This window comes from Dunckerocampus dactyliophorus, chromosome 4 (assembly GCF_027744805.1).
Source record: "Dunckerocampus dactyliophorus isolate RoL2022-P2 chromosome 4, RoL_Ddac_1.1, whole genome shotgun sequence".
Lineage (NCBI taxonomy): Eukaryota > Metazoa > Chordata > Actinopteri > Syngnathiformes > Syngnathidae > Dunckerocampus > Dunckerocampus dactyliophorus.
Window position 1 is genome coordinate 9,478,101 of NC_072822.1, and position 13,732 is coordinate 9,491,832.

Sequence of the window (13,732 nt, forward strand, 5' to 3'; positions counted from 1 at the left end):
ATGAATGCGAGTAAACGTTACAACTTTCTTATTTCATTGGCAAAGAATGTGTAGGGCAAGGAAAAGAAGAATAACTTTGTTGTTGTATTAAGCCTACTTTGACTTGTAACCTTTGAGGGATAGCATGTGCCTCCGGGCCAGATGAGTGAGGGGGTAAATCAAGAATTGTTGGTTGAGGGTTCAGAAAGTGGGCACCAGATGTGCGGAAGTGTGGTTATTTATTGGCTCCTCCTTTTAGCAGAGGTCTCCCAACTAGCCTACACAAGACCACTTAGTTTACCACTAGTCTCGATCAGATGAATCTCATGTGATCATTCTTTATCAATGATTTATCATTTCCAAGGTATTAAAATAATAATCATTGCAGATGTTTTAAGTCTACTCATGTTTTCTACTATGCGTGAAGGGGCTGTATGGCGATAAGCCAAAGCACTTTATTGACCCCCTGTGGTCGTAGAAGGACCTACAACCTCTGTCGGTAAGCTCGGCCCTAATGGAAATAAATACAGCAATACAGCATCTTGAACTTTCATGTGTTCTTTTATTTCATACAGTGCAGTTTGTTTGTTTTTAAGATATTAGGACATGCATACAGTCTAAAAAAATAAAATAATTCAACATCTGACAAAGCATCTACATAAAAGCGTACTGATGCCATTTTTTTTTTAATTCAGCAAAATACATAAAGCAGCAAACGTGTTATGTTAAGACAGAATAGGCACAGTGGCGTAGTGGTGAACATGTTTGCCTCACAGTCAGGAGATTCAGGTTTCTGTTGGAACATCTCCGTGTGGAATTTGGGATTTCTCCAGGTGCTCTGCTTACCGTCCACATTCCAAAAATGTATGTTAAGCTCATTAGAGCTTAAATTGTTGATAGGTGTGAATGTGAGCATGGATGGTTGTTTACCTATAAGTGTCCTGTGATTGACCGGTGAACAGTCCAGGGTGTAACCCGCCGCTCGCCCAAGCAGTACAGAAAATGGAATGGGTAAGACTAAAAATAAAAATCAGCTCATATATGCAAAGATGCTTGTGAAACTTTGATATTCAGCGCGTTTTACATTAACATCAAGGAGTTAGTCTGCATCTGGGAGTTCAAATCTGTTCAGAGAGACAAAGAGAGAGAGTGACAGGCATGCATTACTATCATTTTATCATAGCCACTTGAATACAATCAACATATTGTATTTGTGTACATGGAAAACACCATTGAGTACACCTACTAATCTAATGCAATCCAGTTGCATCAACAATCCTGCTGTTACGATGGTAATAATTCTCATTTTTGTTTTTTCTGTCATTACGAATTATTATGAATTTAACAACAATAGTGGCGATTTGCATTAAACTGATGTGAGTTGTTCTCAATCATTGGCCCCTCCCGTGTATCTAAATAAAGTAATCGAAATAGTAGAAACCATTGCTGTGTAATTCTACACAACTGCAAACTATAGCCACTATTCTAAACACATTGTTACATCAATATCTCTAACAAAATGGTGCAGTTTTATCTTTGCAAAGATTGCATTTGTGATACAGCTTCTTCAATTGTGCATGTGTACCCGTACATATGTTGTTCAGAATACAGTTAACAAACCTCCTTCTGCAGCAGGGTCTCCATACTCGGGTGAGCAGCATAGCCTTGAGCGGGGCGCACCCCTGGATGTACAGCACCGGGGTCAGGGCCGCGTTGACCCGTGGCAAAATGCGAGTGGGGTCAGTGCCTTCATTCCTAAAGACGAAACACTTAACAGTAGAAAAGTTACATGCCAGTACATGACAGAAAATGGGCATCCAGGTGCCCAGGTAGAAGGCTGCCACCACCAGAATGAGGTAGACCGAAGCTCGCTTCCCGTCCCTTTCCCTGGAACTCTCATCCCGTCTCAGCTGGACCCTGGCGATGATGAACAGGCGGATGTTGAGCCCCATCATGATGACGATGGTGGATATGTTGCCTACAAAGGTGCCTATGTTGGTGATTTGTCTGGCTGCCCCCCTGGTGACCAGATTGTGGACGGCGACGATGAAGAAAGCATAGAGCCAGTAGGCGCAGATGACCAGCAAGGTTCTGTTCAGGCTCATACGCTGGGAGTACTTAAGGGGCGACGCCACGGCGTGGTAGCGGTCTGCCTGAGCGGCCAGGATGGCCATGTATGACAAGCCTAGGAAGGTGTGGACGATGTAATGGGTCCAGGTGGGGGAGTCGAAGCTGTCCTTGATATCAAACACCCCCACGTAGTAGTAGGACACGCCGGTGCATATGTCACTCAGGCAGGTGCTCAGCATGTACATGAAGCGGTTCTCGGAGCGCAGGCTTTGGTTCAAGAGGATGGCCACCAGCACGGACAGGTTGAGGAAGATGATGGCCGTAGCCAGCAGGATGTTAAAGAGCAGCATGAGAATGTTGCCGGCGTGAGTGGGGGGCAACAAGAGGGACAGACCCTGGCTGGTGTTAGTCATCAGAGCGAATCAGAGTCTTCATGACGCGCCTGTGTGCTCTGACTTGGGACTTGTTTGTGTGAAAGAAGAGTGCGCTACCTTCGTTTTATGAAGGAAACCAGTCAAACCTTCATGGGAGGGGGTGGGAGCTTGTTTAGTTGTCAGTGAAGTGAGAATAACACACAGGGGCACATTCCCTAATGAGAATAAGGGTACCTGTTTGTTTCATGTCATATCATGTGTGGTTAACATGCATGTTATATGGTGAGTGTACCATAAACGAGTCATATATACTGTAGATAAGCATGTTAACCTGTTCCAGGTTGTATTTTGTTAAACACAAAACATAAAGTTAAAATTGAGTTGATGTCAAATTAAATAAATCTTTTTGTCCATCCATCTTCTATGCCGCATATCCTCACTAAGGTCGCGGGCATGCTGGAGCCCATCCCAGCCGACTTCGAGCGAGAGGCGAGGTACACCCTGGACTGGTCGCCAGCCAATCGCAGCAAATTTTTTTGTATTGAACCAATTAAATGCAATAAGTTGAAACCGATAATCACGATGTTTTCATATAATCACCTGATTATATTTATTATTATTATTATTATATTATTATTACCAATATATATAGCAGATTGCCATTGCCTACTAAATATTATTCACATTCAGTAGGCAATGGCAATGTGCTATATATGCACAGTACTGTGCAAAAGTTTTCGGTCACCGTTAGGTACAGTGGTGTGAAAAAGTGTTTGCCCCCTTCCTGATTTCTTCTTTCTTTTCTTCTTCTTCTTTGTCACACTTAAATGTTTCAGATCATCAAAAAAAATTCAACATTAGTCAATGACAACACAACTGAACACAAAATGCAGTTTTTAAAATGCACTTTTTATTATTAAGGGAGAAAAAAGTACAAACCTGTGTGGCCCTGTGTGAAAAAGTGATTGCCCCCCTGTTACAACACAACTGAGATTAATTGAGATCTATCAGTCTGGAAAAGGTTATAAAGCCATTTCTAAAGCTTTGGGACTCCAGCAAACCACAGTGAGAGCCATTATCCACAAATGGCGAAAACATGGAACGGTGGTGAACCTTCCCAGGTGTGGCTGGCCAACCAAAATGACCCCAAGAGCGCAGCGACGACTCATCTAAGAGATCACAAAAAACCCCACAACAACATTCAAAGAACTGCAGGCCTCTCTTGCCTCAGTTAAGGTCAGTGTTCATGACGCCACAATAAGAAAGACACTGGGCAAAAACAACCTGCATGGCAGAGTTCCAAGACGAAACCACTGCAGAACAAAAAGAACATTAAGGCTTGCCTCAATTTAGCCAGAAAACATTTTGATGATTCCCAAGACCTTTGGGAAAATACTAAAATACTGTGGTCTGACGAGACAAAAGTTGAACTTTTAGGAAGGTGTGTGTCCCATTACATCTGGCATAAAAGCAACACTGCATGTCAGAAAAAAGAACCTCATACCAACAGTAAAATATGGTGGTGGTGGTGTGATTTTCTGGGACTGTTTTGCTGCTTTAGGACCTGGAAAACTTGCTGTGATAAATGGAACCATGAATTCTTCTGTCTACCAAAAAATCCTGTAGGAGAATGTCCGGCCATCTGTCCGCGACCTCAAGCTGAGGTCGGGTTCTGTAGCAGGACAATGATCAAAACACGCCAGCAAGTCCACCTCTGAATGGTTGAAGAAAAACAAAATAAATATTTTGGAGATGCCTAGTCAAAGTCCTGACCTGAATCCTATTGAGATGCTGTAGCATGACCTTAAAAAGGCGCTTTATGCTGGAAAACCCTCCAATGTGGCTGAATTACAACAATTCTGCAAAGATGAGTGCGCCAAAGTTCCTCCACAGCGCTGTAAGAGACTCATTGCAAGTTATGCCAATGCTGGATTGCAGGGGTTGCTGCTAAGGGCGGCCCAACCAGTTATTAGGTTTAGGAGGCAATCACTTTTTCACTCAGGGCCATGTAGGTTTGGATTTTTTTTCTCCATTAATAATAAAAAGTTTCATTTAAAAACTGCATTTTGTGTTCAGATGTGTTGTCACTGACTAATATTTAAATTTGATGATTTGACATTTACGTAAGTGTGACAAACATGTAAAAAAAAAAAGAAACCAGGAAGAGGGCAAACACTTCTTCACACGACTGTACTGTATGATATTTTAGCAATACTTTACAAACCACATATAACTACAATGTCACCGTGTAGCATGTTTGTGTTAGTGGGCTGCCTCCTGTTTCATGGAGGATGACAAACAAAATGTTTCTAACAGAACACAGTATTTTCACAAGGGACAGTACTATAAAAATGAAAATTTGGGATGTATGTTAGAGTAGTCAATGTAAAGCTTGTATAGTAGTGTAGATTTACCACTGAAAATGAGTCAACACACATTTATTACTGTCTGAATAGCTGGAAACACAAGTGAATAGCAAGATATGGCAAGTATCAAGTACAGGAGGCCCAAGCCATATTATGTTCTCTGAAGGCTACCCTTTAAAATTGTTAACTTTCACTTCTTAAACGATCTATATAACTTAAAGGGACTGTTTGCAAGTATTATGTATTCTGTAGCCTTTCTTCACCCTCCTTTCTTGCTTTTCTTTTTGAAAAACTGATCTTATTTTAGTGTCTCTGACAGCTATGAAGCAGTCACTGGTCTGTGCCCTAATGCAAGACCAAACCATTTCATGCATATATCGGGGGTGGTTGGTTTACTTTTTGGCCAATGTGGATTTAACGCTTACTGCCAAAAATGTTTGATCGTTTTATGACTTTATTTGACAAAAAATTCAACCCAGATAACAACATCATATTTGGAATTGGCCTAACGCCCTCCCCCCGACCCCCCACCCCCTTTTTTATGCGCCCCTGGTGTCTTTGAATTGTTTTGCTTTGGGATTTGTGTGAACATTAAGCTATTCGGTGATCTAGCGTGCCCTCTAATGGCGGAAAGAAGAAGTGCCCGGTGAGGTTTGAAGCCAAGACTTGGTTATAAACTTTTCAAACATTTCCATCAATGCAGTGAAATGTTTGATGGATCAGACCGCTTTTGTGTGACTCATATTTTGTTGTTTTTACACTTCAAAGTATTCATTAAAAGCGCATGCATGCGCAATTGAACAAACCTCAAGGCCTGATGATTGTGTAGTGTTTTTTGACACTGGAGACAAAGTTGTTGATCCCGTTGGGACATGGTGACAAGGCCTCAATTATCAAGTCCATGCTTCACTTCACCCCAAAACAAAACTCCCCTCTCGAGGTTGTAATGCAGGCTTTAAAAAGGGGAAAGCGACTCTTACTTGGCGGGGGCGCCACTATGCTCTTGAATGGCACCATCCCTCTGTCGGTTGATTTTGACACCCCGGGCGACTTCTTCATCTTCATCTTCCACATCTTATTCGCCACCAGCGCGTTCCCGGTGGCCGGTTCGGTGGTGGTGGCCATCGCCTTCAGCCGCTCCCTGCGCGTCCAGAACCGCTTCATCTTCATGCTCAACACCAGCATCAGCGACACCCTGACCGGTTTCTCGGTCTACTACCTGGGCCTCTTTGACGTCCAGGAGGGCTACCCGTCCAGGAACGGGACCTTCTACATCCTACCGTCCTTCCTGGGCGTCAACTTGCTGACCTTCCTTTTCGCCCAGTTCGACCGCTACCTGGCCGTGTGTCAGCCCTTCTTCTACAACCGCTACATCAGCAGGTCGCTGGTCATCGGAGTGTGCGCCTTCTGCTGGATCTACACTTACTCCATTCTCACGGTCCAGAACATGGTGCCCATCTCCAAGGCGGCCCAGATTAACGCCTTCGGCGTGATGACTCTGCAGATCATCGTGCTCATCAAGGTGCTCATGACCATCAAACTGTACGTTATCGCCAGGAACCACCTGGCCAGAGAGCCCCCTAGTGCCGAAAGGGACAACAAGAAGGAGTCTCTGCGCATCATCGTCTTCGTGGTCATCTGCTTCCTGGCCCTCTGGTGCCCCTCGTTCGTCAACATCATCGTCAGGCAGCTCACCAGGACTGGGCTCAGGTTCAGGAATGAGGCCACCAACCTGTTTGCCATCATGGCGCGCCTCAACGCGCTGGTCACCCCAGCCCTGTACATCTGGGGTAGTCCGGCATTACGAGGCGCCGTGTGGAGGGTTGTGTGGCGGAGGGTGTGCCCCAGACGTAGGGCCAGGTAACAGAAATACAACTGTGTCACAATGGTGTCACAATAATAACTCACTTTTTTTCTGTTTTAGAATTGATTTCAACTGCAGTGGAGTGGCAAAAAGATGAACATCAAGGATGCTGGTATGATCTTTTTTTCTTAATAGTTTCCGAAAAGGTGCCTTTTCAGTTGGATATGTTGCACTGTTTACAAAAATATGTTTATTTCAAATATTATTAAATACTATAGTGTGACTTTCTTGTTTCATATTAAGTGTGTTTTAAAAAGCATCTGAATTAGCCCAGAAACAAGACACACTCAAAAAAAGAATAAAACAGTGACTAATATTTTATATCAACCTGTTACACACACACACACACACACACACACACACACGCACACAACGTTGGTGAACTTTTAATTGTATAGATTGTGTGGAAATGGTTGAAATTATGTACTGTGCAGTTTACCTTTCATTTGCCAACATAATTCCCTTTTTATCAAGGAGAATATTGTATGACATTATTATTATTATGGATTTTGCACTGTTTGAGATGATTCATGTCCATGATATTTTATATGTGTAGTATATTTTTACTGTAATGTGAATAAATTTTATTTTACACAGAAATCCACATCTTAAATGTAGTAATTTCAAGGGGAAAAAAACGCATCACTGTCATATTGGACTACACTGCTGATGGGGATGTCATACAACTTCATGTCCAAAAATCCAAATTATCCCTTTAATATGAAGATTCACTTCCAGACATGCCAATATCCTCTTCCCTGATGAACCGGAAGCCCACCCCGATTTTAAATACTATTGAGAAACTGATGAGATGTATTTATTTATCTTTACTGCCTACCAACAACTGAGCAAGAGAGGAAATGTTCATTTCATGAGCCGATGGAGTAGATACAGTATAAACATGACAAGTTTACGTTTCTGATGGTTAGTTTCAAATAAATAATATATAAATAAATACATAGCTTTAGTGTCAGAATGGCAGCGTTCCATCATGACATTCCATCACATGTATCAAGTAAACAATTCACTGAGTTTCTGACAATTTAAAGGGACAAGACAATGTCAAGCGATTACATTGTAGTATAAGCCCAGCTGGTCCACTCGCTCCAGGCTGACTGCACCAGCAAGTCCCTGGATTGGGCTCTCAGCTTGGTGATCTGTTTCGGTATCATGGGAATTGAGGAGAGGTGCCACTGGGAGGAGACAACAAAGGAGTGGTGAGGGAGACACAAACATTTACAGATTAGCTTTGTATAAAGAATAGTTGTAGGTGTTCACCTTGCCGTCATCCTTGTGCTCATACTGAATCTGGTGTTCCAGGCTGAAGAAGCTGTGAGGGGTGGACCAGCTGGATGGAGGATGGATGGTCACGTTAATGTTTCGACCCACCTCTTGCCAGCTGACTATAGGACTATCCGGTTGAACTGGGTACAAAAGAAGAAATTCAACTTTTATGTACTCTTTTATGTACTTTATACAGTGGATTCTTGCATATTTGTGATCCAGATTGTTTTTTTACGAGAGAACCCACCATTTTGTGCCTACAATGTCCATAATTAGGCCATTTATTGGTAGAAAACCCATCTCTCTTGCCCTACATTGGTAAAGCTTGAGTTGCACAGAAGGTAGTCAGTTGCAAACGTCATCTTGCGTGAGGAGGTGTTCTTTATATGCAATGAATCAGCTTGATATTTACACCAAACGTCGAAATAGACGCTTACACACTAATAAACACGTGAAACAATACTATTTTATGCAAAAGTGAATCTGCAGGGCATACCGGGCAACTCCCTGAGGGTGACGTGGTGCAGTTACATGGTGCCAAGCTAATTCATTGTCGATAGACAGCACTGTGATGCAAAACGACAGATTGTAAATTGATGTTAAGTGCAGTAGCCCCATTGATTACGGTGTCAAAAAATACCATATCAATAACTTTTCCCCAGTTGCGGGTGCTCTGAGAAGGCAACCACCGCGAATAGCAGGGATCTACTGTATGCACAATCGTGGCACTGAGTTTAATACTAAGGCGCATACTCAAACTAATACAAACAATAACACTGATAGTAATCTTTATTATGCTGATTTTTTTTTTAGAAAACCATTTCATTTTGTGAAACACTGATAATAATACCCTATTACCACAATATCTGACGCTGATATCAATCCTAGTAAGTGTAACTTGTATAACTCAACATATATAATACTGATATTGATACTCAAATTAATACCATACTAACATCTGATACACTAATGCAGATTGTAATACAACACTGTACTGACACCAACACTAAAAATAATAATTTGACACTCACTGATGCTGATAATATCGATTCTTCAATTTTTAACACAATTACTATATCACTGCACCTGCTTTTATACTACAATGCAGTACTTTTATTGGAGTAATACAGATAATAAAAATAACATCTCACTAATATCTGATGTGAATATTGTATTACTACGAACACTAAAAATGAGGATTGAACAGTAACAATAATGCAAATACTATTGCTTGTGTTATTTTTGAACACTAATACCATACTTCTACACCCACTATAAAACTGCTACAGTATTAGCACTCTTACTACTACTCCCATTACTAATAAGGATCATGATAATGCCCTGTTTCATGATATGATAAACAACCTATTTGTAATTGTGTGGTATCATCACTCACTGATATTTCGAAGATAAAATCTCTTGGTCCTCCTGAGGATGTAGTTTCCCCTGATGGCCTCGGCTGTGAGCTCAAGCATGGAGCTCTCCTCAGCATAGGGTGTGAGGGAGTGGGTCAGCCTAAAGTGGAAGCTTCCATCCTGGCTCTGATGGGTGCTGTAGACCCACTGACACGGGTCACCTCCATCACGACTGTTTTGGGGGAATTGACACAAAAATATGTTAGAACTCTGCCTCCTGCTTTGTGTTGTGTCACTGTAGCGTGACACGACATGTGTTTGTATACCAGTGTGGGCCCAGTCCAAGGCGCACGGCTTCATATTTATTGTCGTTCCATCTGCAGTTAAAAGCGCAGTCATAAGACCTGGCACGACAGCTGAGAAGAGAATCTGTAAAGACACACAATGCAAGGGTTAAAAAGGCAAACCAATCATAAAATACAGTTACATGTTATCTCACCAAGCTCCTCCTCATTCTCATCCTCCATCAGGAGAAAAGTAGATGCCTTCTCATTCTCACTCAAGCAAGTGTACTCCCCCAGTGTGAGCTCATCTACATGTTTCACCAGCAGATTTGGACCATCCATCGAGTCCACAACGCCATTTTCAAACTTCCACATGACGTTCGTTTGGGATTTTGTGCCGCAGGGCAGCATGACAGAATCACTCCCTTTGGCCATGACGTCTGCAGGGAGGGAAAAGATGAAGACTTGCATATGGATAAAATACTTGTATAATAATGCACAAAAGTGTAGAACACATACAGCTTTTAGGGAAGTACTTTAGTTCATTTGCTCTAATGAGGCTGAGGAACAGGAGTCCAAATATCAACATTGACCTCTGAGGAAGAAAAATACTGCATTATCCATTCAAATTAGCACACTTCATGATAACACAAGTAATTTAATGTCCTTTTCTTACCATTGTGGTGAAACAGTACTGAATATAAATAAAGAGCAAGAGCAGAAGTCCAACTGCATTGACACTGATTGTCATGTGGCACAACTGGCCCCAGAATCTCGTTTTTATACTCTTGCACAACGGCAAAACATCAGCACCGTTGCGGAGTGGGTGAGGGAGAAACTAAGAGACATAGTATAAACCAAGGCCGCAGCCTGTTGAGAGATAGCATTTCCTGTTCAAATTTAGTAAAGGACCAGCGGTTTCTAAGAAGATAATAAGATAATAATGACTGATAAGTGATTCATAAGCGTTCAATAGGGTGGGGGTTTGCCCTTGATTGATGCAGTATGTACTATTCTATAAATGAACAGAATAACAATCTTATTTTCCCCAACAAGACATCATCATCACTTGTTTGTGTAGTTAGCAGGACTATGCAAAAACTACTTTAACAATTTCCATAGAATTATGTGGAAAAGGGAGACATAGGCCAAAAACACAAATTATTTAATTTTAGTTGTTTTTTTTAATCTTAAGATCAGGCATTTTTTGATATTTACCATAATTGATCACTGACTGATTAATGACTAAGAGTCTGGAGATCGTGAAGACCTGGGTTCGAATCTCCCTTGGGCATATCTGTGTGGAGTTTGCATGTTCTCCCCGTGCGTGCGTGGGTTTTCTCCGGGTACTCCGGTTTCCTCCCACATTCCAAAAACATGCATGTTAGGTTAATTGGAGACTCTAAATTGTCCATAGGTATGAATGTGAGTGTGAATGGTTGTTTGTCTGTATGTGCCCTGGCGACCGGTCCAGGGTGCACCCCGCCTGTCGCCTGAAGTCATCTAGGCTCCAGCATGCCCCCGCGACCCTAATGAGGAGAAGCGGTATAGAAAATGGATGGATGGATGGATGATTAATGACTCTATACACTGCCTTATCATTTTTCTATGTATTAAAATTGGCAGAGTACATTTAAAGCACAGAAAGTGTACAAATGTATTGTAATTGATGTGAAAAGTAGCTTCTTCCTACTCTTTTTTGGACCTATGCAATCGTGAACTGTACCAATGTAACTTATATGCATGTTCAAAATTAATTAAAGCATTACCATTACCATATCTCTATGGTATAGTATATATGGTACTGTATCTATATATTTGTCTTGGACATCACTAAAGTATCCAGCTATCATATATCCCCAAAAAATGACATTTCAGCAAGCGGTTTTATTAATTCCAAAGCATAGCAGTATAGAAATTAAACTTGACTATAGAGTAGTCAGTGTACAGCTTATATAGCGGTGTAGATTTACTATCTATTGAAAATGAGTCAACACGCAGCCATTATTGTCTAAATAGCTGGCAACACAAGTGAGTATCAAAATAACTGAAACATTTTTATGGCTTTAGCTGCATGCACGACTTCTGCCGGCACTGTGGATCTGCAGTTCATCGAGGGAAAAATGGATTTACTGTGACATTGTGAAGCAGAGCATGAGCCCCTCCCTTGGGAAACGGGACTGCATGAGTTTTCCGGCACAGTGAGCCCAAACACACCTTCAAAATGACAAGTGGCTTTCTGAAGAAGCTGCAGGTGAAGGTGATGAAGTGCCTGAGTATGTCTCCAGACCTGAACCCAATTGAGCACGTGTTGGGCATCCTCAAGCGGAAGGAAGGTGGGGGAGCTCAAGGTGTCTAACATCCACCAGTGATGTCATCATGGAGGAGTGGAAGAGGATTGCAGTAACAACCTGTGCAGTTCTGGTGAATTCCTCATCAGGCTGCAAGCTTCGGCGTTTAATGGGGACGTCTGCAGCTGGGTGGGAAGCTTCTGGAATGACACTCTGCACCTCCAAATCTGAGACCATGGTTCTCAGTCAGAAAAAGGTGGATTTCACCGTTTGGGTTGGGAGTGAGGTCTTGCCCCAGGTGGACTAGTTTAAGTATCTTGCGGTCTTGTTCACAAGCGAAGGAAAGTTGGAGCGTGAGATTGACAGGCAGATCGGTGCAGCGTCTGCGGTAATGGATGCTTCTCTGGTGAGGTGTTCCAGGCATGTCCAGCCGGGAGGAGGCCCCGAGGCAGACCTGGGACATGCTGGAGGGTTTATGTCTCACAGCTGGCCTGGGACCTCCTTGGTGTCCTACCGGTGTAGCTGGAAGAGGTGGCCGGGGACGGGAAAGTCTAGACTTTATTACTGAGACTGCTGCTCTCTCAACCTGGACCCGGATACGCGGAAGAAATGGACTCTACACTTCATATCAAAATATAAATCTAAACCGAATATAAACCATTTTGAACACAAACATTTCACAAATCTACTGCGCAAATGGAGAGCTCTTGAGGAAAAGATGTGTTCCATACAGGATTTCCCCTACTTAGTCATGTTTAGGGCAACCTCGATTTATTCGGCAAATGTCATCAAAGACAGAAGAAGTCCTCCCCGCATGCATATCTCGACACATGCGTCACAAGTTCCTGTCATGTGTAATACAAGTTTCATCGTGTAAACTCTGCAACTCATGTTTCCTGTGGGGCAGCGTTACTGATAATGTGTCATGATTTTCCGTTGTTATTCATCACTGACAATGTTGACATGCTACGTGACCATTTGAAGGTAGTGGGGTTCAGTTGTTTTAATGATAGAGGAGCCATGATGCAGATGATATTTTGATGTACATGTAATGTGTAATGTTCTGGACCATTGAATAGACTGTACATGTTCATATTACTTATTCAGCGATTACAAACTGAATGAAAAATGTGTTTTCAGTACTCCTTTGACGCATTTCTTTGCGGTTTTGAGATCTTTGGGACACCCCACTCCCACTTCACATCAGATTAAATGATTTTTTATGCGTCATCTTCTAGACTCCCTCAAAATACCCCCTTTTACAGGTCAACATTTTTCCCAGGTGTTGATCTGTATTCATTGCATGAACACGAAATAATTAGACCTGGCTATATTCCACCTTTGGAGGACATATCACAGTGTATCACTGTGTGAATGGTGCATTACACAAATGTCCAGGACTCTCTTCCCTTGCCCTGTTGCTTTGAAACAAACCCTGTCGCTAAAATGTGGCATTTTTCCTGTGTTGATGTTCTGTATAAACTGCACCAACAAGTATTTACTTCTTCCAATTCCTTTTAGAACATATAGATTAAATCGCCAAAAAGAGAGTGCATGATTTGTTTTTCCTCTTTCTTTCCTTCCTTATCTTTTTTTTTTAAATGTATTTCTTAATTTTATTGTCTTTATTTTGACTACCATGTTCAAAATAAGTGTTCAAATCAAACACGATCCAAAAACAATTTCAAAGGTTGGCACCTAGGTGGGACCAGGGTACGCCATTTAACACCAGATCCTGCAATGTTGTGTTAAAAGCAATTGCCTGCCTTGTCACTAGGTTCTGTGTAAAAGGTTTGCTGTTATGGTGCTGATTTGTCTATTTTGTGAGCTCTGTTAGAAAGAGGACATTAACACAACCTTCTGAA

The 13,732-nt window shown here is 42.0% G+C and overlaps 2 protein-coding genes across 3 annotated transcripts; one reads left to right on the top strand and one right to left on the bottom strand.

Moving 5' to 3' along the window:
• Positions 1-5,352: 5,352 nt before the first annotated feature.
• LOC129179653 (G-protein coupled receptor 183-like) lies at positions 5,353-11,803 on the top strand. Of its 2 annotated transcripts, XM_054773143.1 has the most exons (3): positions 5,353-6,649; positions 6,714-6,765; positions 11,647-11,803. In XM_054773143.1, exons 1-2 carry the CDS (start codon positions 5,691-5,693, stop codon positions 6,748-6,750), a joined length of 996 nt encoding a protein of 331 aa, XP_054629118.1. In that variant the 5' UTR covers positions 5,353-5,690; the 3' UTR covers positions 6,751-6,765; positions 11,647-11,803. The 2 variants fall into 2 exon arrangements, with proteins under 2 accessions (XP_054629118.1, XP_054629117.1); XM_054773142.1 differs by lacking the exon at positions 11,647-11,803 and having other exon boundaries at positions 6,714-7,775.
• Positions 7,498-12,104, bottom strand: si:dkey-88e18.2 (interleukin-12 subunit beta). Its single transcript, XM_054772616.1, has 7 exons — positions 11,988-12,104; positions 10,096-10,171; positions 9,792-10,016; positions 9,619-9,721; positions 9,334-9,524; positions 7,932-8,077; positions 7,498-7,846 (listed from the first exon to the last, which is right to left on the bottom strand). The coding sequence occupies exons 1-7, from the start codon at positions 12,102-12,104 to the stop codon at positions 7,724-7,726; spliced, it is 981 nt and encodes a 326-aa protein (XP_054628591.1). The 3' UTR covers positions 7,498-7,723.
• Between the last annotated feature and the right edge of the window lie 1,628 nt (positions 12,105-13,732).